Source organism: Ophidiomyces ophidiicola, assembly GCF_022830035.1.
Source record: "Ophidiomyces ophidiicola strain CBS 122913 chromosome Unknown scaffold_20, whole genome shotgun sequence".
NCBI classification, from domain to species: Eukaryota; Fungi; Ascomycota; class Eurotiomycetes; order Onygenales; family Onygenaceae; genus Ophidiomyces; species Ophidiomyces ophidiicola.
In genome coordinates this window covers 275583-302464 of record NW_026054660.1, presented here as the reverse complement: position 1 = coordinate 302464, position 26882 = coordinate 275583, and the positions used below count along the sequence as shown (strand labels likewise).

At 45.9% G+C, this 26882-nt stretch overlaps 12 protein-coding genes across 12 annotated transcripts; 6 read left to right on the top strand and 6 right to left on the bottom strand.

The window, feature by feature from the left end:
• Positions 1–228: 228 nt before the first annotated feature.
• PRO2 (glutamate-5-semialdehyde dehydrogenase) lies at positions 229–1725 on the bottom strand (the record flags this gene model as incomplete). Its single annotated transcript, XM_049253776.1, has 3 exons — positions 229–1139; positions 1195–1356; positions 1425–1725. 3 exons carry the CDS (start codon positions 1723–1725, stop codon positions 229–231), a joined length of 1374 nt encoding a protein of 457 aa, XP_049107340.1.
• Positions 1726–2259: 534 nt separating this feature from the next.
• LOZ57_004734 (uncharacterized protein) lies at positions 2260–3672 on the top strand (the record flags this gene model as incomplete). The annotated part of the gene is made up of 5 exons (XM_049253775.1): positions 2260–2447; positions 2500–2828; positions 2885–3225; positions 3281–3440; positions 3506–3672. 5 exons carry the CDS (start codon positions 2260–2262, stop codon positions 3670–3672), a joined length of 1185 nt encoding a protein of 394 aa, XP_049107339.1.
• A 383-nt stretch (positions 3673–4055) lies between these two features.
• LOZ57_004733 (uncharacterized protein) lies at positions 4056–4445 on the bottom strand (the record flags this gene model as incomplete). Its single annotated transcript, XM_049253774.1, has 1 exon — positions 4056–4445. One exon carries the CDS (start codon positions 4443–4445, stop codon positions 4056–4058), a length of 390 nt encoding a protein of 129 aa, XP_049107338.1.
• A 1914-nt stretch (positions 4446–6359) lies between these two features.
• LOZ57_004732 (uncharacterized protein) lies at positions 6360–6785 on the bottom strand (the record flags this gene model as incomplete). Its single annotated transcript, XM_049253773.1, has 1 exon — positions 6360–6785. The coding sequence occupies one exon, from the start codon at positions 6783–6785 to the stop codon at positions 6360–6362; it is 426 nt and encodes a 141-aa protein (XP_049107337.1).
• A 2400-nt stretch (positions 6786–9185) lies between these two features.
• LOZ57_004731 (uncharacterized protein) lies at positions 9186–10927 on the top strand (the record flags this gene model as incomplete). The annotated part of the gene is made up of 5 exons (XM_049253772.1): positions 9186–9350; positions 9412–9651; positions 9705–10160; positions 10222–10374; positions 10433–10927. 5 exons carry the CDS (start codon positions 9186–9188, stop codon positions 10925–10927), a joined length of 1509 nt encoding a protein of 502 aa, XP_049107336.1.
• Positions 10928–11181: 254 nt separating this feature from the next.
• Positions 11182–11665, bottom strand: ISU1 (iron-binding protein; the record flags this gene model as incomplete). The annotated part of the gene is made up of 2 exons (XM_049253771.1): positions 11182–11348; positions 11410–11665. 2 exons carry the CDS (start codon positions 11663–11665, stop codon positions 11182–11184), a joined length of 423 nt encoding a protein of 140 aa, XP_049107335.1.
• A 704-nt stretch (positions 11666–12369) lies between these two features.
• On the top strand, positions 12370–14958 carry ubp14 (ubiquitin C-terminal hydrolase Ubp14; the record flags this gene model as incomplete). Its single annotated transcript, XM_049253770.1, has 5 exons — positions 12370–12465; positions 12517–12651; positions 12733–13009; positions 13065–14763; positions 14814–14958. 5 exons carry the CDS (start codon positions 12370–12372, stop codon positions 14956–14958), a joined length of 2352 nt encoding a protein of 783 aa, XP_049107334.1.
• A 217-nt stretch (positions 14959–15175) lies between these two features.
• Positions 15176–18460, bottom strand: RGR1 (mediator complex subunit; the record flags this gene model as incomplete). Its single annotated transcript, XM_049253769.1, has 2 exons — positions 15176–17722; positions 17789–18460. The coding sequence occupies 2 exons, from the start codon at positions 18458–18460 to the stop codon at positions 15176–15178; spliced, it is 3219 nt and encodes a 1072-aa protein (XP_049107333.1).
• Positions 18461–18805: 345 nt separating this feature from the next.
• Positions 18806–20109, top strand: LOZ57_004727 (uncharacterized protein; the record flags this gene model as incomplete). Its single annotated transcript, XM_049253768.1, has 2 exons — positions 18806–19822; positions 19873–20109. The coding sequence occupies 2 exons, from the start codon at positions 18806–18808 to the stop codon at positions 20107–20109; spliced, it is 1254 nt and encodes a 417-aa protein (XP_049107332.1).
• Positions 20110–20851: 742 nt separating this feature from the next.
• RFT1 (Oligosaccharide translocation protein rft1) lies at positions 20852–22627 on the top strand (the record flags this gene model as incomplete). Its single annotated transcript, XM_049253767.1, has 3 exons — positions 20852–21567; positions 21622–22476; positions 22531–22627. The coding sequence occupies 3 exons, from the start codon at positions 20852–20854 to the stop codon at positions 22625–22627; spliced, it is 1668 nt and encodes a 555-aa protein (XP_049107331.1).
• A 6-nt stretch (positions 22628–22633) lies between these two features.
• DBP3 (RNA-dependent ATPase) lies at positions 22634–24289 on the bottom strand (the record flags this gene model as incomplete). The annotated part of the gene is made up of 3 exons (XM_049253766.1): positions 22634–22790; positions 22845–22916; positions 22968–24289. 3 exons carry the CDS (start codon positions 24287–24289, stop codon positions 22634–22636), a joined length of 1551 nt encoding a protein of 516 aa, XP_049107330.1.
• A 200-nt stretch (positions 24290–24489) lies between these two features.
• On the top strand, positions 24490–26380 carry OST3 (oligosaccharyl transferase subunit ost3/OST6; the record flags this gene model as incomplete). The annotated part of the gene is made up of 4 exons (XM_049253765.1): positions 24490–24831; positions 24888–24985; positions 25050–25405; positions 26085–26380. 4 exons carry the CDS (start codon positions 24490–24492, stop codon positions 26378–26380), a joined length of 1092 nt encoding a protein of 363 aa, XP_049107329.1.
• Between the last annotated feature and the right edge of the window lie 502 nt (positions 26381–26882).

Below are 26882 nucleotides of genomic sequence, written 5' to 3'. Positions count from 1 at the left end.
ACAATCATCGACCTGTGTTATTCACTTAGCTAGTCGGGTTTTTGAGTCAATCGAAACGAGTTTCTTATTCTCTAACTCATCGAATGCTAAGGGAAACATGTGTACGCGGCGAACGAGTATTCAAGGTGTTGTGAGGAAATTCAATTACCGCTTTATGGAAGGTTCAAGCATGATGTACACACAAGCTGGGTTGACAAAATTGAACAAATCAAACTACTTAAATACAGCCTATTCATCTTCAGTAGGCAACTCTTTGTGTTTCCATTGCTTTCCTCCATCACCTTGGAATTCTCCAGCAGTATGGCCATTGCCTCTGATGAGATACTTGTAGATTGTTAGTCCTTCGAGGCCAACTGGTCCACGAGAATGAATTTTGTTTGTGCTTATTCCAACCTCCGTACCAAAGCCGTACCTCATTCCATCCGCCATTCTTGAGCTAGCATTCCAGTACACACCTGCACTATCAACACCAAGCAGAAATCGTTCAGCCACCTCCTTTGAAGATGTCAAAATAACGTCAGTATGCTTTGATGAATGTGCATTGATGTGGGACATCGCTACATCTAGCGTTGACAAGGAGGCGGTGGCTGATATTGTTTTGACTGCTATAATCAAATCCAAAAATTCGGTATCATAGTCCGAATCTTTTGCCTGTTGTAAATAGGCTGCTTGAGCAGGTGAAATTCTCCCTTGGAGAGCATCGTTGGATAGTTTATCACAGCGTAGAGTCACACCTTCAGCGATCAATGCCTCGGCAACAGGTGGTAGCAAGGTGTGCAACGCTTCTTCATCTACGAGAAGAGTCTCGACCGCGTTACAAGCCGCGGGGTAGTTCGTCTTTGCATCGACTATGACACTCCTCGCCATAGAAACGTCTGCATCCCCACGAAGATATATTGAACACAAGCCATCAGCGTGCCCAAGCACTGGAATTTTTGTATTGGCCTTTATGAAGCGAACCAGCTCATTGGACCCCCGAGGTATAACAAGGTCTATCTCCCTATCTTGAGCCAGAAGAGGTAGAATAACATCTCTCGACTCTACGAGCTGAATGGCAGCGTTGGGCACGTCCGTGGATGAGAGAGCGTCTGAAACGACGTGCGCTATTGCTTTGAAAGACTCAATAGATTCCTTCCCACCTAGGAGTTCGGATTAGAAAATGGCCTCCCACAAAAACTTCAACACGGGTTGTACCTTTAAGTATAGCTGCATTTCCAGACTTGATGGAGAGCGCGGCAATGTTCGCGATTACCTCCGGCCGGGCTTCGAATATGATCAGCAAAACGCCGATGGGGCAGCTCACTCTTTCAAGGATCAGCCCATCATCCAGCAGAGTCCGTAACGACAATTTTCCCACTATGGATGTTGAATGAGGATTATGTCAGTGGGACTTGCAGGATAGAATTTGAGGTGACAAGGCTTACATGGGTCTTCGAGGTCTCGAACATCAAGGATCCCGCGTAGCATTTCATCGTATTTTCCTGGGCGGCTCAAGTCCAGTCTCTTCAATACACTCTGGCTTAACTTCCCTTCATTGACAGCTTTTGTTGCATGTTGGACATCTTCGGCATTTGCGCGCAAGATGCGCTCCTTACTTTGGCTGAGAGCAGAGTGAATTGCGGTCAATGCATTGTTTCGGGCCACGACGGGTAGAGTGCCAAGCTGCCTCGAGACAACAGAAGCAAGGCAGGCTATTTCTGACGGACTGGACACCGTCAGGGACATTGTATACAGGTATGTTAGGCAATTTTTCCCATATAGGCAATCCAGTCACTTTTTTGCCTCATGGTGCCCCGCCTGGCCTTCTGCCCCTATCACGTGCTTCCCTCGCCCCGCAACGATTTTGGTTAAGGTTCCGCAAAGCCAAAATTTCAACAACTTTCTGACAATGTCTTCCTTTGGTTTAATTAGTCTAAGGAATTCAACACTTAATGTTAATGGTTAACTAGTTGACTACGGAGTATGTAAATTGCTACTAATCTCAAAGCTGCAGGGTGCACAGAGCCTTTCAACATGAGTACCACGGATAATTTAGAATTCTTGCTTTGCTTGCAGAGAGTGCTATAGCACTATTTACTCCACCCTCCGTTCGAATTTTGTCTGCACATGTTTGTACTCCGTATATTGAGTGTACAGACATATCTATAGGTATGTAGCATATTGATCAAGTGGGCATAAAGCCTAAAGAACCAACTGACGAGAAATAGTTACATCAGAATAACATTGATTTACAAATACCTTCTTCTCACATTTCTAACTATGAATGAAGAGTGGAAAGCCTACCACCCAAGTAACCTGCTTCACACACAGGAATGGATAGCAAGATACAAACCTGGCGGGTACCACCCTGTAATCCTTGGTGACTGCCTCAATGATAGCCGCTATACCATATACCACAAATTGGGATGGGGTGGCTACTCGACAGTCTGGCTTGCTCGCGATCACAGGTATGCCTGGTAATGAAACATCATGGCAAACCAAGCGTGCTAACATTTATAGACTTCGCCGGTGGGTGTCAATTAAGATTATTACGGCAGATAGCTCGCAAAAGTCCAAGGAGCTTGAAAATTTGGAAATCTTAGCCAAGAAATCTCAAAGTGGACTTTTGAAAAACTACATCGTTGAAGTTTTTGATCACTTTTTTCATAAAGGGCCCAATGGAAACCATCTCTGTATTGTTTTTGAATTACTTGGGCCCACAATCAGCACAGTTCTTCAGGACTACAGTGATGGTGGAGACCGCCTGGACGAAGACACTATTTTAAAATTGACAAAGCAATTGTTAATTGCTCTTGCTTTTATACATAAGTCTGGCTTAGTGCATGGTGGTAGGCCCCCGGCATTGCTATTTTTATTTGTTGACATTCATCTGAAAAGCGAACAGATATCAGCGGTAGAAACATTGCATTCAGCTGTAATCGCCTCTCACAACTATCTGAAAAGGATCTTTTTGAGGTTCTTGGAGCACCTAGAGTGGAGGATCTTGTCAGAATTGATGGGGCGCCGCTAGCAGATGGCATGCCTCATCAAATGGTTGAAGCTGCAAAATGGGATGATTGGATAGATGAAGATGATGAGGACCTGCGAATACTTGATTTTGGAGAGGCATTTCATCAAGGTAGTGCGCCTAGCAAGCTTTCCCAACCAGGAAACTTGCAAGTGCCGGAGTCGATAATGACAGATCACCTCGATTACAGGCTTGATTTATGGCGTGCTGGCTTGATGGTGATTTTTTTCTTCTTTTGTTTAGCTAACCTCCAACTTGCTGACTTCAAACTAGATCTATTCCTTTGTGTTTACATCAATTCCATTTTTTTACCTTGGTGATAATACCGCCTTAATCATGCGGATGGTCCAGTTTGTGGGCGGCGAGCTACCGAATGAATGGAGGGACAAATGGGAACGATTGGTTGCTGAGAGGGCCCAGGACAGCTTGGCTCGTACGTGTAATATCTAGTGGATAACTACCATCTTTGAATTTACCATTAACACTGCCTGTTTACAGAGAATGGCCACCAATCCGAGTCAGAGCTCGATATGAGATTTGATGGAGTACACGAACCAGCGCTCAAGGGACTATCAGAAACCGTAAAGAGCCTATTAAGACTCAACCCTTCCGATCGAGTTTCTGCACAAGACGCCCTGGACCTACTTCCTACTAACACTACTTGAAATATGTAGGCAAATGATAACAGGTTTCTACTTTCTAAGGGTGGCTATACCTGTGTCGCTGCGATACATGGTAATAAATGAGTGATCTCCCTGTTCGAAACATCTTGGTTCCAACAAGCAAGCTGCAGTACAAAATTAAAAACAAGTTACAAAAAAAAAGAAAATGGTGAAACCAAAATTGAAAATGCAAACATCTCATACCCCTCTACCATAAACCCTTTCGGGTTATATAAGGATCAAGGTTTGAACACCGCACCAAAATACCAATACGGTGATGTGTAGATGTGAAGAAAGTCATGGAGTCTGTGATTGAGGCCCATGTTTATTGGATTTCGCTTTGATGTCCTGCGTATGTCTGTTCAAGCGGCTTCCAGCTAGGAGCCTCAGAATTCGGTATTGATTTGGCAGGTTGTCGAAAACCCTTCGACGTTTTCGAGGAATAGTCGCACATCTCCCTTGACCTGTTGCTTCTTATTGGGCTCGATAGTGACCCGAGATAGCTCTTGGGACATATTCGGCGTTTCCGACTTCCCGGTTTTACCCCATCCTTCTTTTCTATTGACAAGGGCATGGACTTGCCAACCAAAGGGCATACTCTTCCATCCCCCCTGATTGACCTGCACGCCCTGGAGTTCGAAGAAAAGCATGTATACTTCGCCACGGAATTTGGCACAAAGGCGATATTTTGATTTGAACAGCTCACTGTTGCAGTCTGTCCAGGGTGAACACCATGTCTGGTTTCTGACGGCGTTCGATGGTCGTCGGAACTTCATTGGGGGTCGGATTGGCAAGAGCACAGGGCACAGCTAAAAGAGCAACAGAAAAGATATTCTTGAGCAACATTGTAGTGGGTTGGAAAGAGAAATGCAGTATTCAGCTTGAAGATGAAGGGATGTATTCAAGTCGATTGGGGAATGAAGCAGAAGAGCATAGGAACGGCCTACTCTTTATACCCTTGGGATCTGGAGAATCTCAGTGTGAGGTACTCTATAGGGAATGCAAATTCTTGGTTATCATCCTAATGGTACAAGAAGCTGTCTTCGTCGCAGATCTCCGCGGGGGTCTGTGTGGCCTTTTCCTAGGAAGGATCTGTGTACTCCGTATGGACAGCAGAATCGTAATAGGACTACGAAGAGCATTGAAATCTGCCCTCCAGGACTCTTTCAATCTGACGTCACACGAAGTACCCTTGTGAGGAGGCATGAGCTGGGGGGTGGGGGTATACGCCGCCGGGTGGTGACTTCCAGGCTGCACCGGCAGCTAGTAAATTAGCAGCCCGTGGTTTTCCGCTCTTGAAAGCATTTTAGCCATTCGGAAGCCCAGGCCCTGACGCATACCTAGTCAATCAAGGACGCAAAGTTTATGGAACTCGGGTTTATGTAATTCAGGGATATACATACACATATAGTAGTGAGGTTGTTCTGAGAAGTTTCATCTGATGCATTCTGGTTATGGTTAAACATATCAGCCTGGAGTCAATAACACTCCATTAACTAGTTAATTGTTAGGGCAGGTTGCAGCGCGAGCCGCTCTGGAGCCCGGCGAAACATCGTCTGAAGGCCTGAGCCGGCACAGCTGCCTCAGCTTCCATGACCAGGCCCTTCTCAGCTTCTTGTCACAACAAACATGCATGCTTGCAACGTCAGCGCCCAGTCAACAGCAATCCCTAGACTAAGGCAGCGGTATGGAGTGATTTGGGAGATCATGTGTTGAGGAACCTCCACGGCGGGCGCCGAGTCTCTGGTTGTTCGCCGAGTTATATGCCGCTCAGCTCAAAGGATGATTACGGTTTGGGTCCTTGTGTTAAGGCCGCCGGCTTACGCTGCACGGGCCACCTTGGGCTGCTGCCTGCGAAGTGACACCCCTGGCGTTCGCGCGCCCTACTGCTTGGGAGCCCAGAGAGACTGGCCTGGGGTGGATAGCGTTCGCCTCGTGTTTCAAAACACCCTGCCCAGAGGTGACTACGGAGTAGTTAACAGCTTATTGACTGCAAGCCGACCGAAGTCCAGTCATTACGGAGTAAATACTTCTGGATCTTAAATACAGCCGCCTTTTGCCCTTTTCTTCTTGCATCCTACTACTGGGAATAGTGCATGCAACCCAGATCCTGCCTCGTCCATAACTAATCGCTAGCCATCAAGATAAATGGCAAGGGGTTTTGATTCTTTTGAATGGTACTTTCGAGTCCAGAGGGTGTGATGAAGTTCTACCATGACTCTCAACTGGGTACGGAGTAGTTAACTAGCTACTTCGCACAGCAGCACCAACATAGAAATATCCACATCTCTGTCTTCTAAAACACGTTTTCGCCGGATTTATTGAAAGAATACGAGTATGATGAGCGACCCTCATCGCCATCTGGCTATTTCTTCTTTCTTAGGTAGGGTCCCTACCCTGGTTCTCTTCAAGTGTATACCAAGTCTAAATATTCTAGTTACATATTCTAAGGCCGATAGCGCACTCTTCGTATATAGGCACTGAAAACAACAACCGGAAACTGTTGGAGGGGAAAACTCCCAAATCTTTATGACATCGTTGAAAGAACGCCTTGATTAATCTCATCTGCCCAGTACAGAAAGAAGCCGTCATTGTCCCCGGGGGCCGATGCAACATACAGACAGATCCATCTTTCCCGTAAAACGAATCCCCCTTCCCATGCTCCTTCCTCAACATTATATCCGCGTGTTTTAGAACTCAGCATTCAGCTGGCATGATCGTAACGGAGTGTCACCAAACTCAATGGCGAATTCACCGGTGACCTTTTGCTTGCCGGCCACGGGAGCTACTGGAACAAAGCTTTCACGGAAGCTTCTGTACGCTGTGAAATCGGTGATATTATTAAGTCTCTTGTCGTTAAAGGTGACTGTTAGGACATATTTATACGACCCATTTTGATGAAAGGGCTTCCATTGCTTCAACTTTTCCCAGTATGTAATCGTATCCTTCACTTCGTAGTCCAACCAGGAGTCGCCATCTTCGGTCGTGAGGCAGAACCGATATTGTAGTTTTACTTTATCACCGCTATTGCACTCCTGGTACTGTGAACAAATTGGATTGGCGACGATGCAAGGCGTAGCCAAAAGAGCAAGAGGCAAGACCCCCTTGAGCAACATTATGGTGGCTTGGAAACTGGGCTTTGAGAAACTTGATTCGGAGATGGAAGTTCAGGATGCACAAGGCCGAAGGTTGGATGGGGATGCAGCATACAAGGGGAAGAAGCCATTGTCTATATGTTTGTCCTGGTGAGTCAGGTATAACGGTTGAGTTTGATCTAGTTGTACGAGATGTAGATCATTGAATACCCATGGACAACCATAAAACCTCCGTGGAATGCCTTAGATTCTCATCGTGGAGCCCTAAGAAAACATTTCTCCGCCCCCTCCTGTTCCTCCCAGAAGGATTTGCAGAAGAAAATCTTGATATTTTTTGGGTCTGATAATCGAGCTGATCCTGTGGGATTCCTGAACCCCTTTACCAACACAGAGCACGGGGGATTGTACCTCCTATAATACTGCCCTTTCGCTTATTAATATTTTCAGCAGTTTTCCAGACGCGAACATCCCTGATTAAAGGATGTACTCCGTAGTGACTTCTCCTTTCTTCTGCAAAAAACGCCGCTGAGAGAATCCAGCATCCTCAGCCAAGGGACACGTCTAATGACCAAACTGCGTCTACCATGGTACAGTATGGATGTACGGATAAAGTCCATCTCCATGCCTCCTTAGCAATTGTGTCTTAGTAGTAGTATTGAGCAACATTAACGAGCTGGGATGTGGGGCAAGTCTCCACAAACAAAACATTCGCGGCTGTGGAAACCTGGTATGGTTCCGGGCGGTTTTATATTCCCGCAGATCTAAGACTTCGGCCAGCCATTTTTAGCATCTATACCCAATTATTAAGGCCCGTGTCTCTCCACGACTGTCAAAGCGTCCTACTCAGTAAAACAGGTAGTGGCCCTTGTAAGAGCTGTATGTACCTTGAGAGAACAGCCACGGTCTTTAAAGTGGACCAGTTGTGGTTTTGCAAGTTAGCACACTACTATCCAAGACAATTGATATTGAAATAGTAACCACCAGCAAAAAGTGTTTGTTTCCCTATTTGCATGTGTCATACACGCAATATGTTGTTGGAGACCCCTAGGCATCAAATAGGTCACTAACTGCTAGCCATGAAGTTAAATGATTAAAGAGAATGCCTAGAAACACTTGCAACGGAGGCGGCTGTGGTGTACGTTTAAAAGCATATAGACTGGTGCGTCAGAGCTATAGGAATTGTTTCCCATGTCACATCTCCTGGAGAGTTCCACAAATATAGCTGCCTAAGCTTAGGGAAAGCAAGGCTGCGTTTGGTAACGCGTCTTAGGAGGCCCAGATGCGAAGTGGAAACGAAATAGAGTTAGGAGTTGTAGTCCAGAGTAGTAGCAGCTTGAGCTCCTGAATAGTTTTGGGGGTGATTTCTCGTTGTTCCTCAACAGGGGCATAGGCAATCATAAGACGAATTCGCCGCTAGGTAACCTTCTGTGAAAATCATGTGGTAGTTATTTATCAACTGTTCACCATATAAATGTAGATAACATTATTTTCTGGTAGATAGCTAGGCGAGCCCAGTCGTAATTCGAGAACTATGTGGGTGATAAGTAGTAGGTATGTGCGAATACTCATACAGTAGATCATATTGGCCTTCGACGGCATTTATGATGACCTTGAACCATTTCCGCTATAATGATCTACGAATCTCATATGAACTAGTAGTATTCGGTTAGCATTAAGCTCAAGTGTTTATTATGGAATACTTTTCTGTCAAAAAAACACGAGGGCTGAAGCCGTTGGTTCTCCTCTGCTGTCCACGCCTTGCTTCATTGGGAGGGAAAGTCACAAGTTGTTGATGTTGTTACATCGGTTGAGAGAAACGAAACTTTCAAAAATCATTAATTTTCTTGAGTGCCTCCTTTACGCATTGATATTCTCCAAGACACCAACAAGTCGCCGGCGAAGAAAGCCGTCATAGCTCGTACTACTCCGTATTAGGCTAGTCAAATCTTAAAGTTCAAAGCGTTGTGTGGAAAATCCACATTCGACTGATTGGTGCTAGCGTTGGAATCGGTCTCTTAGGGCGGGGCAAACGGGCCGACAACTGTTAACTGGTTGCCATAGTGGGGTCTATGCTGCCCCGTAGTTACTTGGAGCTCCTTGAAAGATATCCAAGCAACAGCTTTGCACAACAAGCCATTGTCTTCTCTCTATACAGGAAACTCTTCTCACCGAAAGGCTTCTGTTTTTCAGAATATTTTCAGGAATTAATCTGCATGTTATTGGGGCCAGAAAGTTTATGAGAGCAGAGGCTTATTTCTTTCGGCAGCCGAAGTGTAGGACGAGTTTCAAGCCTGCCCGCTGGGGCCTTACTTTGTCCACTTGCACAAGACATTTTCAATAGCCGCGAATTTAGGTGTGAAAAGGTGCAATCTCTTTAGTCCCAGGCCGGCGGCGTTGTCCTGCCGCTTTGATCGAGCAGAGATGGCGGACTTGTTTGGCCTGTTGACCTCCTTCCCCCCACACTCGACGCCGGGAAACACATCGGAAACGGAGATTGAGCAGAAGGCACATGAATTCGTATCCCATCTTCGCAAGATTAGCCCCAGTGATTTTACCAGGGCAATTCCTAACCTTCAAACTCTTGATGTAAGCTTCCTGAGTACTGCCATGGCAGCCAAGCAGTTTTCACTAATATTCTCGAAATAAGAGCGTCTTAGATCCTAGTACCCGTTCCATAAGCTATTTGTTTCTTCTACTTGCCCACCATCAAGCGGCTCAAAGCTCAACGGCCCAATCTTTTGCCGCTATCGTGCGGCCTGGTGGAGGATTATGGTGCAAAATTGCGGCGTTCTTACAGGTGTTTGATACTGTTCAAGTGAGATATGCTGGGCATGAATTTAATAAATTGGTTGAACTTTTTGCAAAAGAGAGTGAAGTTGGGCTAAAGGTATCTCTGTAGATTTTCCTCCCTTTATGGAGTTTGTTATTAACATCCACAAGCCGCTCTCAGCCATTACCTCAATCCAACAAGCAATGCTTCGATTAGACCCTTCAGGTTCTACCTTCACATCTATCCACACAATATTTGTCCGCCTATGCCTGCTTGCGCAATGTTATCTACCTGCCACACGGGTCCTGGACCGGAATATATGCCACTTCCCAACAACCGCCGATAAAACCTTTATCAAATGGTCTAAGGCTCTCCCAAGTCATAGGCAGGTACCTAGTGTGTCTTACATTACCGCCTCCTCGGGGCTACCTGGGCGAATCACACACAGAACCTATCTCGAATACTTCCTGTATGGAGCCATGATATATATTGGCTTAAAGCAATGGGAAAGAGCCCGCCACTTCTTGCAAATTGTAATATCAGCGCCGGCTAAGTCGACTATAAGCATGGTCATGGTGGAAGCATACAAAAAATGGGTTCTTGTTACGCTTTTGGAAAAGGGTAGTGTAAGATGCTTGTGATCTTGATATTAAATATCCGGCGAAAAGGGCTAAATAAATGATACAGGTACCATCCATACCTCATACCGTCAGTATTTCAGTGGCGAAAATATACAGAGCATTAGCGAAACAGTATGATGCGCTTGCAGTTATTTTCAAAACTGGCTCAATTGCAAGACTGAAAAGCGAAATCATCGCAGGAAAAGAGTTTTGGCGTAAGGTAGGCCGTTCACTAATCATCATATGTCGGATAAGCATGGTAAACTAACTGCCAGTAGGATAACAACACGGGTCTTGTTATCCAAATCCTCGATGCTTGTCGACGTCATTCTATCCGTAAACTTGAGCAGACATTTGTGGCGCTTCCTGTACCAGATACGGCCCAACGACTTGGCCTAGAAAATCGAAGTGATCGAGATGTTGAATTACATATCGTAAAACTTCTTTCAACCGCCCAACTGAGTGCTCGTCTCTTTCAATCTTCGAATCCTGCAGACCCGACAATACTCCGTTTTGACCACTTTTCTCCCGCATTGAGGGGTGCGGCGGAAAGTAAGTTATGGGACCAGCTACTCGAACAGAAGAAGCGGGTGGACCAGTTAGTGCATGACATATATGGAACTGATATCAAACTGGAGCTGGGCCGAGATTATATTGATGGATTAAAGAAGGCCAAGTGGCGGAAGAATGGCAGCGAAGCTGTCATGATGACAGGGGAGGGTAATAACAGTATGGCTGACTTTGAGGAGGATATTATGGCCGATTTGCATTAGCATAGTAGCGTCACACAAGTCCGGTACATCATGCGACTAATGATATTTTCAAATAGAATACTTGCATATTTACAGAATGATAGAAGCATTCAAACGTGGTAGGTCGTGAACGCCGTTTCACAGCGAGGATTGAAGCCGAAATTTAGATCAGCATCAATTAAACTTCAAAAATATATATAACAAGAGGAATCGAACATAACAATTTTGAGCAATGAGAAAAAACTTGGGATTGAAATTCAGTTTGTTTGGGTTATTCAACCAATAGCAGCTTCACTACCACGATCTGCATGGGACTGGGCCTCCACGCGAGGAATAGGCGAGCCGGTGCCCGAGAGATCTGTCGCTGATGCCTTAGGATTTTTAGTGTAATAGTTAGAAATAGCAGATTTGATGGCATCTTCTGCGAGCATCGAGCAGTGGACTAAGGGAAAGAAAAGGAAAAATTAGTCACTGATATCAATGTCAACTCGGTCAGCACTCACGTTTCACAGGCGGCAAACATAATTCCTTTGCTATCTCTGTATTTCTGATCTTCGCAGCCTCCTCCAAAGTCATACCCCTCACCAATTCTGTTAAATAGCTTGAACTGGCAATAGCACTTCCACAGCCAAACGTCTTGAACTTTACGTCACTAATGGTATTGCTGTCTTTGTCCACGCGAATCTGGAGTTTCATCACGTCGCCGCATGCAGGAGCACCAACTAGACCAGTTCCAACATCCTGGTCTGTCTTTGGCATCGATCCTACATTTCGTGGATTGCTGTAGTGCTCAAGCAGTGCTTAGAATGTTAGCCGGGAGAAGGTCGCTTCGGCAGCCGGCCGTATGGAGTGAAACTTATCTTTTTCGTGATAGCTTCTGCGGACAGGTTGCAAAACAATGGGGGCATGTATTTTGGAAGCAAGAGCTGGGCGGACTGGATGCCGCATCAGCTGCCCAGCAGCAACCCTTGACACATTTATTACTGCTCGTCGGAACATTATGAAAAAAAAGTAACGAGAATTGGGGTATTTAAGCGGACGAAGAGAGGACCTGACGTGTTGATGACTCAAACCAGGGATAAAAAGTGAGATGATGGGGATACGAAGGAGGATGAAATAATAGACAAGCAGTTGGTTTCGGGATAGTTTTGTCTGCTTGCTCTTTGCCACGGACTTACGGGCGTCTTAATGCGGATTTGACGGCATTTGGAGATGGCGTATTTATTAATCAGCAACTGCTTGTTCTGGAACAGATCTAGCTAGCCGTATGAAGTCTAGTGCGGGACATACAAATTAGTAATAGGGTTTGGTGGGGAGCTCGCTGAGGTAACTGCGATCGTCGGCGAGCTATGGCCATCCATATAAAACAGGAACCCTGCCTTCCAACTGCAACTCCTCTGGCCACATCTCTCGGGCTCCATACTCTATCGATACTCCTCCATATACTCTGCTGCTGAAGGAACATGGCGTGTCTTCACACTGCCTCGGAAGCTCTTCACCCCCCAACCCCTAGCCAATCTGTGTATCGCGTTGATTGTACCCAGTGTTTTGATTCAATAGTAAGCTGTGTTCAGCTCTTCTTTCGAGTATATGCGCTAATAATCCTCAAGGACGATGTATCTGGGCTGAATGTGTGTCTCTATTGTTTCAACGGGGGCTGCACTGGAGACAGAGACCATGCGAAGCTTCACCGTGCCCTTTCGGGCCATCCGTTGGCATTGAATATCAAGAGAAGCCGCAAGCCGGTACAGGTTTAGCATCACTCTTCATTCTACCTCTTTTGCGATACAGTCTGTAGCAACGTCAAACTGACCAAATTTTCATAGAGGGACGAACCTCCGCCCAAGATGTCAAAGCTAGCAATTGCCCCTGTGACCGAAGAAGATCGCTATAATACTGTGACAAAAGTAATATGCTACGATTGTGAAATTGATAATATCGATCCTTCTACTTCTCCAAGACTCGCGGAGGTGGTAGACGGGGTCATGTCAGCGTTGACATTTTCTAGGAAGGAGGAAGTCAAAGCCTGGGAACTCGAACTTACGTCCTGCGAGCATGTTTTATGTCTGAACCAAGAAAAAAATGATTCAGTAAAAGCCGAACGTATGTAATTTTGCTCATTTTATTATGCTACTGTCCGCTTTCTAACATACTCTAGAACTAGCCCATTGTTCCCAGTGCGACCTACGAGAAAATCTCTGGCTTTGCCTACAATGCGGAAATGTCGGCTGCGGTCGCAGTCAGTTCGGGGGTGTGGGAGGTAACTCGCATGCACTAGCACACGCTCAAGACTCAAGTCATACTGCCGCAGTCAAGCTTAATTCCATCACACCAGAAGGATCTGCTGACATATTCTGCTATTCGTGCAACGAAGAAAGAATCGATCCAGATCTTGGAGACCATTTAGCTCACTGGGGAATCATGATTGCTGATCAAAAGAAAACTGAAAAGAGCCTTACAGAGATGCAGATAGAACAGAATCTTAGCTGGGAGTTCACGATGACTTCCAATGATGGCAAGGACCTGAAACCTATATTTGGGCCTAGATTCACTGGTCTACGGAATCTTGGGAATAGTTGTTATCTTGCTAGTGTTCTACAATGCTTGCTTTCGCTACAAGAATTTGAGACACGGTATTTTAGACCCAGAGAACAGCCGCCAAGCGCATCTCTGCCAGCAGAAGATCTTGAGACTCAGTTAAGAAAAATTGCAGATGGCCTTATCTCTGGCCGCTATTCTGTTCCAGATTCGGATGTGGTAGCACACACAAGCTCCGAAGATCTACCTTATCAGTCAGGGTTATCTCCAGCAATGTTCAAGCACCTTATTGGTAGAGGTCACGACGAATTCTCAACAATGCGTCAGCAAGATGCCTTTGAGCTCCTTCTCCACCTTTTCAAACTTATTAGCCTTAGCAATAATTCGGACTCTTTGAATCCTGTGGCTTCTTTCCGCTTTGCATTAGAGCAGCGACTGCAATGTCTATCTTGCCAAAAGGTAAGATACAAGGTTGATGAACAGGATAACATTTCTGTACACGTTCCAATTCGTCGCTTAAAAGAAGCCAATGAAACGGGAGAAAACACTCGCCGATCCGGAGCAAACCAGGCTTCCAACTTCCAACGCGTGTCGCTCACAGAATGTCTTGATATTTTTACCGGAGAAGAAATCGTTGAACTAACATGCTCCGGATGTGCAAGTAAGAAAGGATTTCGAAAGCGATCTCTTTTTAAGACATTTCCACAAAACCTCATAGTAAATGCCAGGCGATTTGAACTGGTCAATTGGGTGCCCACTAAGCTTGATATACCCGTTGACGTGAGTGACGAGCCCCTTGATTTCAGCAAATATCTATCCTTGGGCCACCAAGAAGGCGAAATACTACTTAAAGATGAACCTTCACCGCCGAAGGTCGAGTTCACACCCAATTCCGAGGCGGCTAATATGCTTCTCGGCATGGGGTTCCCGGAAGTTCGTGTCACAAAAGCGCTCCATGCCACAGGTAACACCGATGCTGATGCAGCTTTGAATTGGTTGCTCTCGCATATGGATGACCCGGATATTGATACTCCGGTCGTTCTTGAACAGTCTGCCAAACCAACTGAGGATGAGGCGAAAATTTGCCAGTTGACAGATATGGGGATCGGCCGAGCCACTGCCCGGAAGGCTCTCCGCGAAACATCTGGAGACATTGGCAGAGCCGTAGATTGGGTATTTAGTCATCCAGAAGAGGCCGACGATAATGAAGAGGATTCTGTTGGAAGTAAACCAGCAGAACTTCCAGGCTCTAACGACATTACCCCTGTATTTCAATTGCGTTCGATAATTTGTCATAAAGGGCCTTCGGTTCACGCAGGGTAGGTAGGAAAATTTGCGGCGCATAGAATATATACTAATTCTTTTCTAGGCACTATGTTGCGTTTGTACGAAAACAAGTTTCTTCCGAAATGGGTGACAGCTGGGTCCTCTTCAATGATGAAAAGGTCGTGGAGGCAGGCGATATCGAGGAAATGAAACAGTTTGCGTATATCTACTTCTTTCGACGAATGTAACTGGGCACCATACTATAGCATATATTCCATGCATATAGACTTCCCTGCGTTAGGGCATTCTTCACTTCCATGAGTTTGCCACTGTTATAGAATAGCATATTTCAAGCCTCCTAAGACTCGGTTATTTACAATATAAACATCACATCACTTCCGTTGTGCCTACATAACTCGCCTGATGAAGGTGGGATGGCACAAATGCACGTTCGCCGTTTAGGATTTAGTCTATGGTGATCACATTATTCCGCTGGGAAGAAGTCTGAGGTTGTGGGATGTGTGGTTTCGCATTGGATATACTCTTTTCGGGTTGATTGTCTGCCGCGGAATTAAGCTTAGGGCTATCGCGTAAGCTTGTCTGCGATATTTGCGAGATGTAGGCTTTAATTAAGTAGTGAATATTAAAAATGAGATCGCAGGCATTCTCTGCATGTGCGATGCCGCCCTGATTGATGCCTCTCCATCCTGTGCCCTGGCAAGTGTAGATTTTATCTTTCAAACGAAGTTCCAAAGCGGTATGATCTGACTTCACAACTGTCGGCGTGCAATTTTGCAGGATCCAAATAACATGGCCCCTTCGTTGGTTAACACTAAGATAGAAATGATATCTGAGGTATGGGTAACGGATTTGATACTGTTTTGCGCTTCGTGCCGCGAATTGCGTCCAAAAACACCGCGGATTATTTTCACCTGACTCGGAGCAAATTTTCTCTAGTGCACGCAATACGGGTAACGTTAGTGTGAGCAGTTCAGTGGTTAATCTCAGACCACCTTGGTTGAGATTCAGGGTGGCAGAGAGAGACTCCCTGATACGATAATGTGGATTTCGGATATTAAAGTCGATGCCCATTTGAGGTCGCCGCATCAAACTTGCCTGTGTTGAGGTCTTTTCAGGCAAATGTTGAGCGTTATTGCGTTCGTACGAGAACTTGATGCTGCCGCGAAGTTCTTTGTCGTCAGGGTAAATGAAATTTAATCGAGAAGGGCCAAGAGAAAAAGAGTCGAACCCTTGATCTTTCATCAATTCAATCGTAGCAACAGTGTCGCTGATTTCTTGTAGCTTCTCAAGAAAGGACGGGATAATAGGAGCTCCGACTGGAACGCGCAACATTATGGCGAAACGACGTCCGCCCGGCTGGAATGTTACGTCCCCTGGCATATTCGCATATAGTTTAGCCATGTCGGCGGCGGCCGTCTTCAGCTGGCCGAAAATGACCATGATAGCATAACCAGAATGCTGCTCGATCCCTTTGAATGATATCCTAAACGTTTCACCTATGGGAGACCGTTTTGGACTCATGGTCGTAAGATAAAGGTGGGATCGGAACGCACCATCACCGAAACGGAGGTACATGCTTGGTACACGCAGATAGGGTTGTATTGCCAAATTTTTGGCGGCTGGAAAATAACGAATCCCATCGAAAGAATCAAGAAAATCAACGCTCGATTGAAGCATAATCATACCGGAGAGAGCGGTAGCGAGATTTTGAAAGTGAGCATTGTTTAATGGCCTGGACGAGGTACTAAACCAACCGGAAATAGCTTTGGCGCTCGCCAATTCCAGCAACCCCGTATGGCTGGGGACAGTAGAAGCATGTTGAACGTGAAGGCTCACAATCCACCAGGTGTCCCCATCCATGGTGCTGGTGAAAGCAATGAGAAGCGGCAACTCCCAGGATTTGTGGCGAAAAAAAAGCATGGAGCGGAGGGCTTGCGGCGAGAAGACGCGCCTAAGGTGCTCTGGATGGATACGTCTCATGTTAAAGGGCATCCATCCAACGATCTTTGCTTGACGCTCAACTTCCTCTAGGGCGGTTAGACAGCGAATTCTAGAAACTCGTCCAACGAGACTATCAGCAACCCCTTTATCTGATTTTAGATCACTGTCATATCGACTTAAAGTTAACGGCACTATTCGCAGGACGACGTTGCCGGATATCGCGTCCATCATTACCTTCAAGTGGTTCGCCTGTGTGAGTTGCATTTGTAGGTAACCAGGGCTCCTGGATGAACCGTACATTCCTATATAAAGTTCACCCAAGCGATACAAGCGGCTCTCGCGAACACTATCGAAGGCAAGGCGAAGTATGTGAGTAATATGCAAAGATATGACGCTTAGAAGTATTGACTCCATATTAAGTGACTCCAAATTGAATTGTATTTTACTTCCGTCAACTTCTTGGTTATCACGCATCCAGCGAACATGCAAGGATGAATCCGAGGTATTGCCGGGAGTATCGTAGCTAGATCCTTTTCGAACCCCAATTTCAATCCAACTCTTTTTTCCAGCTTGTTTAGTCCAGTATTGTACAACCAGTGTACGACGGAGCAATTCCACGCGTAAATTCTCAGCCCAGGAGTTGCGGGCAAGCTCTACGGCTTGCCTGAAAAGAATGGTGATTTTGTGCGTTAACACAATGTTATGCAATAAGTTGAAACACCCAATGAGCCCGGAGTTCATCAAAGTGGTATTGACCTTTTGGTCCAGGAGCGTACGCAGTCTTTTTTTCGGGTTTGACGAGGGTGAGAATAAAAATCTAATATCCACCAAAAAAAACTGGGCTGTATGGGCTTCAAATGCGACGGATAGATCAATTTCAAACTCAGTAGGGACAGTGAACGTCACTCTTCCATCATGAACTAAGTAATTCGAAAAAATATTTGGAACGTGTTCGAAGAGCGTCAGGCGCATGTTAATTAATTTATTAATTCTCCGAAGAGTTGCTAGCATCGCATGAGGGGTTAACACATCTGGTGAGAAGAACTTGAGCTAGATATGTAGAGTCCTATCAGCATTGTCCTTGACCCAGTTTAAAGCAAAACTTAGTTAGCTGACCGTTGAGCTCGTGCCATTTTCTTCCCCAGATAGAACGTCCAGAGCAATTTCTAGGTCAGGGTTCGCAAACTGGGCTCCGACAAGATCATGCTTCATATCTCCAATCCGTTGTAGCGCTATCGCATAGGATGTATATCGATGGCGAACGAATGCATGAATGTCAATGAGCCTGCTGACTTCACTCGCTTGCCGACCCCACTGTGAAAGTACAAGCAGTTTAATGAATTCTGCCCGCCTTGACTGTGCGAAATCTAGAATACGAATCTTCTTCAAAGTATCTTCCGCCGCTTGGTCCGCGCGCCCTCTTCCGCCCATCGTATTTTTAGCTAAGGCTAATTGCGCCGGCGCATTATCCTGTGTCGCGTGAGCACTCCCTAAGTCAACAAGCAGTTCGTTCAACGTATTCCATGTTTGCTGCGTAACTCGGCTGATAAGCTGCGAGAAAGGGAAGAATCCGATGGTAATATGGGCGAGCTCAGGAGGCAGTCCATCCAGCGACACTGTGGGACCATCGCGCTGCCGCGGTTGTTCGTGGGTAGGCGATCGCTGCCTCTTCGTGAGACCATTCGAGTGAGATTTTTTATGCGGTTCTGCTGAGTCTGTCTCGCATTCTATGTCGAAATCCGATGCTCTATTAGTGGCATTAGTACGCTCCATGGCAAAACCGGGCATCGCTGGAACTGTGGGGATCAGAGGGTCTGGCGGGTGGGGATATCATCTCCAAAAGCTTCAGAACTGGAATCACAATTCCAAACCTATCATTACTGACACCAACCACGATTGCGAGAGAAGAGCGCGAAGGAAGTGGGCATTCGGGACTGAAGATTGTCGTTTTCCTGGCGCTGCGAGCAGCACTTTCACGTGACTCGGCGTTTGCGGAAGCTCCGGGCGAAGTTTGTTATTCAACGCGACTGTTAGCTTATCAGCTTCACTTCGTCCACGCGACTACCGGCTCATTTCTGCTCCCCTGCCCGCAGCCTCGAACACGCTCATTCACCCTTCAGAAATTCTCCAATAATGGATGCCTCGCAGTCTAAAGAGGACCGCCTGGCGGAACTATCAAGCCTCGCCTCCGCAAAAGCCGCGATCAAAGACTACAATACTGCAGCTGATCTATACTCACAGGCCGCCGAATTACAGGCAGACGTCAATGGTGAAATGGCCGTTGAAAACGCAGACTTACTATATCTGTATGGGAAGTGCTTGTACTACGTTGCAGTGAGCAATAGCGACGTTCTTGGTTCCAAAGCCGCCGTTCAAACCGCAGTGGACTCGGGAAAGCCGCCTGGGAAGGAATCCGCCACTACACTGTGTCCTGATAACTTACCAGGACCCCAGAAAACTTCAGCGCCGACAGATACAACCTCAACAACAGATGTGGAAAAGTCGGCGAATACCGCTTTTTTTCAATTTACCGGAGACGAGAACTTCGAAGATGATGAGGAGGAAGATGAAGGAAATGACGAAGCGGAGGGACCTGCAGAAGAAGATGATGATTTTGAAAACGCATTTGAGACTCTTGATATGTCGCGCGTGCTGTCACTTCGCAAATTAGAGATACTCTCGCAGTCTTCGGAGGATCAGGGTGATGATGATGTTAGGTTGGCTGAGGTCCGGAAGGTAAAACTGCGACTTTCAGACATTTATGATTTACAAGCGGAGATATCTTTGGAAGGCGAAAGATTCAAGGACGCAGTTGCTGACCTTCGGGCGGCACTGGATCTTAAGCGCGAACTCTGCGCCCCCGAAGATTCTGCAATTGCTGAGTGCCATTACAAACTATCACTAGCTCTGGAGTTTTCTTCCATTACCCGAACAAGCGACGACAACGAATCGGGACCTTCGCAGATTGATCTCAATGTCAGGGAAGAAGCGGTAGAACAGATGAAAGCGGCAATACAATGCTGCAAACTCAGAATTTCTATCGAAGAGAAGAAGTTGGCAGACTTGGACAGTACAGAGTCACAGGAAGCAGCCAAACTCAACCGCTACCTCGATGATGTGAAGGACATTGTATCTGATATGGAACAGAGAGTATGTTTTTGCCGCGTATACTAATATCAAGCTGCTAACTCCTCCCTCAGCTTATAGAGTTGCGTCGCCCACCCCAAAAAGACGAGGATGACACGGTGAATAAAGAGAGTATTATTGTTCAAAGCCAAATGACGGGTAGTAAGGTATCTCTGGGTGAGGCAATGAAAAGCGCGAATGACTTGAGCTCGCTTGTCCGGAAAAGGAAACGGGTTTCCGCAGCAACTGAAGCCCAGCCATCTGAGGGGGAATCGGCTCCTAGTAAACAGACCAAGCAAGATCCGGCATGAAACCCCTTACTAAAAGCATTGCACGATTCTTTCCTAGGTTTGCCGTGAAACATGGAGGCAGCTTATCTTATTATATGGAGTTCTGGTTTAGGCCTAACAAAATACGAACACTGGAGGCTCCTATGAGCTTAAATGGACCGGAGTATGGGATATATGGAGTTCAGATAGATGCGAAAAATAACGAAAATACCCAAATTGGTTTCCCTCGGCCTCTTAACTGCCGCGATAATTCTGGAATATGAATTTTTGATGTAAATATTTATCCTGATAGAGCCGTGCCTCATGGTTATTGTTGATGATCCTCTGCGACAATTAATCGTGTTAGGCGAATCAACGATACACGTATGTAGAAAAACGGGGCCTAGAGAGGCCTGTTCTGTGTATGTATGGCGACCAGCGCTGAAGCCTGAAAGTTTAGGCATGTAACTACTCCGTAAACACTCCGTAGATATGCATGTAGTACTCTGTACGGAGAGTAGTTAAGTTACTATGGGAATTAGTCAGCTGCTACTGTAACCAACTACCTCTACCTTCAACGTCCTGAGATAACAGGTAACTAGTTGTCTTTATCATGCAGAAATTGTTTCTATGACCTCGCGTGCATTGCGCTATGACGTATATGTGTACATACTTACGGAGGACATATAAGCATACTGGGAATCTCTTCTGACGCCGTACTTAGTCGACTCTAAACAGCATGCCCTAATTCAGGCAATTGATTTTCATCTGAGATATCTGTGACATGGCAAGGCTCGCAACCTCCAGTGTTGCTTACCTTGTTGGAATTCAGCTCTTCTCTCGGGCTGTAACGTTTGCCGCCAACCAAATCCTACTATCCCATATTTCTCCGAAAGAATTGGGGATTGCAGCCCAGCTAGAGCTATATTCCATTACGGTGCTCTATTTTTCTCGGGAAAGCATAAGAGTTGCGGTCCAGACAAATGCCTCTAGTGAATATGAAGCTACAGAATTACATAAAAAAGTCGAAAAGTCGGACAGTCGACGGAATTCCTCACGCAATTCTTGTCAAGCGGTGGTGAATGTGTCTTACGTCGCGCTTATTTTAGGTCTTTTATTACTGCAGATCTTTAGTATTTTATATACCCGATCTGCCTTGGAAGAGGTTCTGCGTACGTCGCACTTTCAGGCGAGCCTCACCTTGATCGGTGTTGCTACTGCCTTAGAACTTTTTGCCGAGCCTTGCTTCGCCGCGGTTCAGTACTACATGCAGCTCCGGTCACGGGCAATCATTGAAACTTCCGCGTCTTTTGCTAAAGGTGTATTAAGCTGCGGCACTGTTCTGTTTATGCGCCGCATGGGCTCAGAGGTTGGCCCTCTGGCGTTTGCGGTTGGCCAAGTTAGTTATAGCATTGTCATATTTTGTGGCTATTTTGCGGTGGCAAAAGGGATTTCTATCCAGCATGGACTCTCCCTATTTCCAGCTGACATTTCCGAATCGTGGGTAATATTTTTCATTCTTTTGAGGGTATGATTTACTAACCTAAATATAAGGACGGATTCATCTTTCCTATTCCGCTTCCTATCTCCCACCTTACTCTATAGAAGTGCAAACCTTTTTTTCCAATCAGTTGTGAAACACATTCTCACTCAGGGTGACTCGATGATACTTGCAGCTCTTTCGACCCTCGAGGATCAAGGCCTTTTTGCCCTAGCGTCAAATTATGGTGGTCTCATCGCCCGGATTATCTTCCAACCTATCGAAGAAAGCAGTCGATCTATTTTTGGCCAACGGCTTCCTAAAAATGGCGAAAAAACAAGCCTAGAGGATTTGGCTTTTGCAAAGAGATATTTGCGAGATGTTCTTTATGCCTACTCTCTCTTGGCTGTTATACTTTGGTTCATCGGCCCCTTGCTTCTTCCGATGGTGTTGGAGCTTCTTCTTAGCCATCGTTGGTCATCAGCAAATGTGCAGGGAGTGCTTCTTACATACTGCTATTATATCCCAATTCTTGCATTCAATGGAATGACTGAAGCTTTTGTCTCATCTGCCGCGACAAATTCGGAGCTTCGAGTCCAAGCAATTTGGATGGCAATATGCTCATTTGTCTTCGTACTTACTGCATATGTTCTTCTTAAGATGCTGGCTTTAGGTGTTCAAGGTCTCGTATGGGCAAACATGGTGAACATGAGCCTCCGCATTGGGTGGAGCCTCTGGTTCATCCTCAAGTATTTTTCCAAAAATAAGCAGGACTTAAGATTGCGTGAATTCTTTCCACGAAACGAAACTTGTGCCTTCGCTGCTGCTGTCTTTGCATGGAGTAATACGTTTGTCAAGCAGGGGGTAGCTTTCACCACCAAACACTTCATCAAAATGTTTCTTGTCGCAGCAGCGATTGGAAGCACTATGTGAGTCATGATATAAAGGCTATATTTACAGAAAATACTTCTAATGCCGTATAGTCTATACCTTGAACGATACTATCTAAAGCAGCAGATGTTAAACTTTTGGCCTGGAAATCTCAGATCAAATCGCCGAACGCCTCCAATCAAACTTTAATATCGATCAATCATCAAACGTAATCTTTGAGGCAACTTTGGTGGTATCTACGTCGCGGAAGAAAGCCCCATAAGAATCGTGTTGTTTCTTCTTAACAGTAGCGCCGAACTTAAGGAGGGACTCGGGTACACCCTGTTTCGCTGCTCGTAGGACATTGATTAAACTTTGGCAAAAATTAGTTAATGAATTGCATGGTGTGATTTGACGAGGCACTTACGGTCCTGACAGGCCTTTATCGTGTTCTGTAAAGAGGGTAATCGCCAATCCTTCAGCACCAGCACGACCAGTTCTAAGGAGCAGTCAGACTTAAATGTAGCGGAGTGCTTAGGGATGTACATACCTTCCAATACGATGTACATAGTCCTCTACTGTTAGGGGAAATGTGACATTCAATACGAGTTTCACAGCAGGGATGTCCAAACCTCGGGCTGCTACATCCGTTGCAACCAAGAGACTTGTAGAGCCACTCTTGAAGGCTTCAAGGCTACTGAATCGATCGGTCTGGTTCATATCACCATGTATACCAGCAACTTTGAACCCTTTAGAACGAATGAAACGTTCAACCCGCATCGCCTCCTTTTTGTAAAGACAGAAAACCAGAATCCTATCATTACTCTTCTTGCCTCCATTATACTTACGCAAGAGTTCTATCAGGCGATTATCTTTCTCATGTGGTTTCAAAACTTCCACAACCTGTTTGATACGCTCGTTTGCGCGGATATCTGATGAATCGCTTTCCCCAACAGTGATAGTAATTGGGTGTTTGGTAAAAGCAGTTGCTAGGTTCCTCACACTAGTAGGCCAGGTCGCAGTGAACATAATCGTTTGACGTTTCTTTGTAGAGGGCATCGCGCCGATAATATCTCGGATATCTTGCTCAAAGCCCTTGTCCAACATCCTGTCTGCTTCGTCTAACACAAGAAATTTGACCTTTGACAGATCAATAGATTGGTCGCTCTGCAAATCCTTTAGCCTTCCGGGAGTTGCCACAACAATTGACGCAGCTTTAATCTCCTGGCGTTGTCGTTCTTTAGGCGCTCCGCCATAGATGCAGGCAATGCCCAGTTCTGTAGTGGCCGTAAATTTCCGCAGTTCATCGTAGATCTGCATCGCAAGCTCTCTGGTAGGAGTGATTATAACTGAGGATGGCCTTCGAGGTTTCCGCGTACGCTTCAACTCCAGGACTTTGCGCAAGCATGGCAAGCCAAAGGCGAGGGTCTTCCCACTGCCTGTTTCCGCGACACCTATAACATCCCGGCCGGAAAATGCGAAAGGCCAGGAAACGGCCTGGATAGGAGTTGGCTTTGAGAAATTTTCCAAAGGGCGATATAGGCTATCCGATCGCTTCGGAAGGTATGAGAAGGATAGAATCGGACGAGCATTCTGTTCTTCGCTTGAGCTTGCGACTTTGATGGAATTCGTGCTAAGAAATTCGTCTATAGAAGACTGAGGGAGAGAAAGAAGATCCGCAGAGGGGACATAGCCAGAAATTGAAGTACTGTCGCCATCATTGTCACCATTGAGCGAACATTCTTGAGTTTCGTCTCGCGGCGTCGCGGTCTTCTCCTGGTCGGACTTGTGCTGCTTCTTCTTCCTTTTTTTCTGTGGTTGCTGAGCGACGGATTCCGTGTCTGGATCGACGGGTAGCAGATGCTTTGCCATGGTCGATTGCAAGCGGTTGTTTGGTACTCCGGAGTTCGGATGTAATAAATTTGTCGCCAGCAAAAAATAATTTGATGGCTTGAAGGTTCCTGCCAAGCCCTGGTCACGATGTGCCGCGAAGTTAACACGTCGAGTGCAATTCATTGCTTAAGCTGCCCGCCGTGCTTTGCAGAACCAGCAAAGCTGCCAATTGATTCGAAATGCAGCTCTCACGGGGACTCATTCTTCTTGCATCTTGTGGCTTGGGTTTTTTTGGGGCTGCTAGTGCAGCAACGGGGAAAGCCGACAAATTCCAGCGCTTCTACTCGTCGTCACCCATTGACTTGGACGATTCGACTTATAATGATATGACATCGAAGCCTCGAGACTACTATGCCGCAGTTATACTTACAGCAATGGATGCACGTTATGGATGCCAGCTTTGTCGAGACCTGCAACCGGAATGGAACTTGTTGGCGAAGAGCTGGAGCAAGGCAACGCCTGATACAAGACTGCTTTTTGGTACATTGGACTTTGACAGGGGCAAGATGGCTTTTCAACAGGTATGAAAGATCTCCCAGGTGACTATACATCAAAACTAATCTGATATGTTTTATAGTTGAAACTCCATTCGGCTCCTGTTCTTCTTGTCTTCCCTCCAACGGTTGGGAGGCATGCCAAACCCGACGGCCCTCCAAGTCAATACGAATTTACCTCGTGAGTACATATACGACGATTTACCATGGAACCACTCTACTAATCATACTTGTCGCTCCCATAGACCAATGATCGCTGAGCATCTTTACAAGACCATTAGCCGGCACCTCCACGACGCTCCGGCGCTTCGAATTTCTCACCCTATCAACTACGCGCGGATCATCGGCATTACGACGCTGCTGTTAGGCTCAATATCTATCTTTACCGTGGCATTGCCTTATTTGTTACCTCTTTTGCAAAGCCGAAATCTATGGGCTGCCTTGAGCTTGATTGCTGTCCTTCTCTTCACGAGTGGACACATGTTCAACCACATTCGCAAAGCTCCATACGTAGCTGGCGACGGTAAGGGCGGTATCACATATTTTGCCGGCGGGTTTTCGAACCAATTTGGGCTGGAAAGCCAGATTATTGCCGCCATGTGTAAGTTACTTGTATCGAAGCTTATTTTGGCTCAATTGCTAATATTAAGGAAGATGGAACCTTATCCTTTGCCGCAATAGCACTGGCTATGAAAGTGCCGCGGATTTCGGATGTCAAGACACAACAAATAAGTGTCGTTGTCTGGAGCCTTGTGCTACTTGGAATGTACAGTTTTTTGTTGAGTGTTTTCCGAGCTAAAAATGGAGGATATCCTTTTTTCCTCCCCCCTTTCTAAGAGACTTGTAATTGCTTTTCTCGTTTTCTCACACATGTGTCCCGGCGTAAGCTACTCAGCTTTCGACAATGCAAAACAATGTGCATATACTCCATACATTACTGAAATAAATATTCTCGTATTGGCCCATTATCCGGGATTGGGTTTCCCACAGGCCGGCACTTTCATGATTACATCATAGACTTCTTTCCCAGTTTCGACAAGATTACGTTGAGTAATATATATACCGAGTAGAACGAGGATGTGAAGCAATGCCAAAATAATTCAGTAAAAATTCAGTACAAAATCTACATCGAAATGGCTTCTCCGCGATATGTCCGACTCGATAAAGAGGATTGTGTCTTCCTTTTTGTTGACCATCAAGCGAGTCTCTCCAACTACACAGGTCTCAGGATTATGCAGAGCTGACCCAGCACTTTTTCTAGGCTGGCCTTATTCAATTAGTTCGAGATTTTGGAGCAGACGAATTTAAGAACAATGTAGTGGCTTTGGTTGATGTTGCGAAATTCTTCAAAGTCCCGTCTATCCTCACTACGTCCTTTGATACTGGGCCGAACGGCCCTATGGTGAAGGAAATACGAGACGCACTCCCCGACGCCCCCCTTATTCGTCGTCCAGGGCAAATTAATGCCATGGACAACGAGGAATTTGTCAATGCAGTCAAGAAAACAGGCAAAAAGCAAGTGGTTATTAGGTATCACCAGCTCCTCCCCGGCCCTTCTCTGGCTGAACAATTCTGATTTGCCAATAGCGGTGTTTTGACTGAAGTATGCGCCACTTTCCCAGCACTTAGTCTGAGAGAGCAAGGGTACGAGGTTTTTGTTGTCACCGATTGCTCGGGTACCTTCTCGGAACACACGCGGGAGGCAGCCCATAAGCGGCTGGTACAGCATGGCGTCCAGTTGATGAACTGGGCAGCAATTTCGTCTGAGTTGCATCGGGATTGGCGCAATGATATTCAAGGATTTGGCAAACTTTGGCTGGATCATGTCCCTGGGTATTGGTGTTTGATGCAAAGCTATCAAACTGCGAAATCGGAGAAATAATGAAAGTTATGAATATTGTGTATATGGGTTTGTTGTATGTAATGACAAAGACATCTCGAAATGCCAGACTAAAAGATAATTTTGCAAAAGCCAATTTTAGTCAATTTCTAGTATTAAGATGAACTGATCCTGTACTCACTGGCATTTAAACTGCTGAATATATCAGTTTCTCTCTCTCCCCTAGAAAAATTTCAGG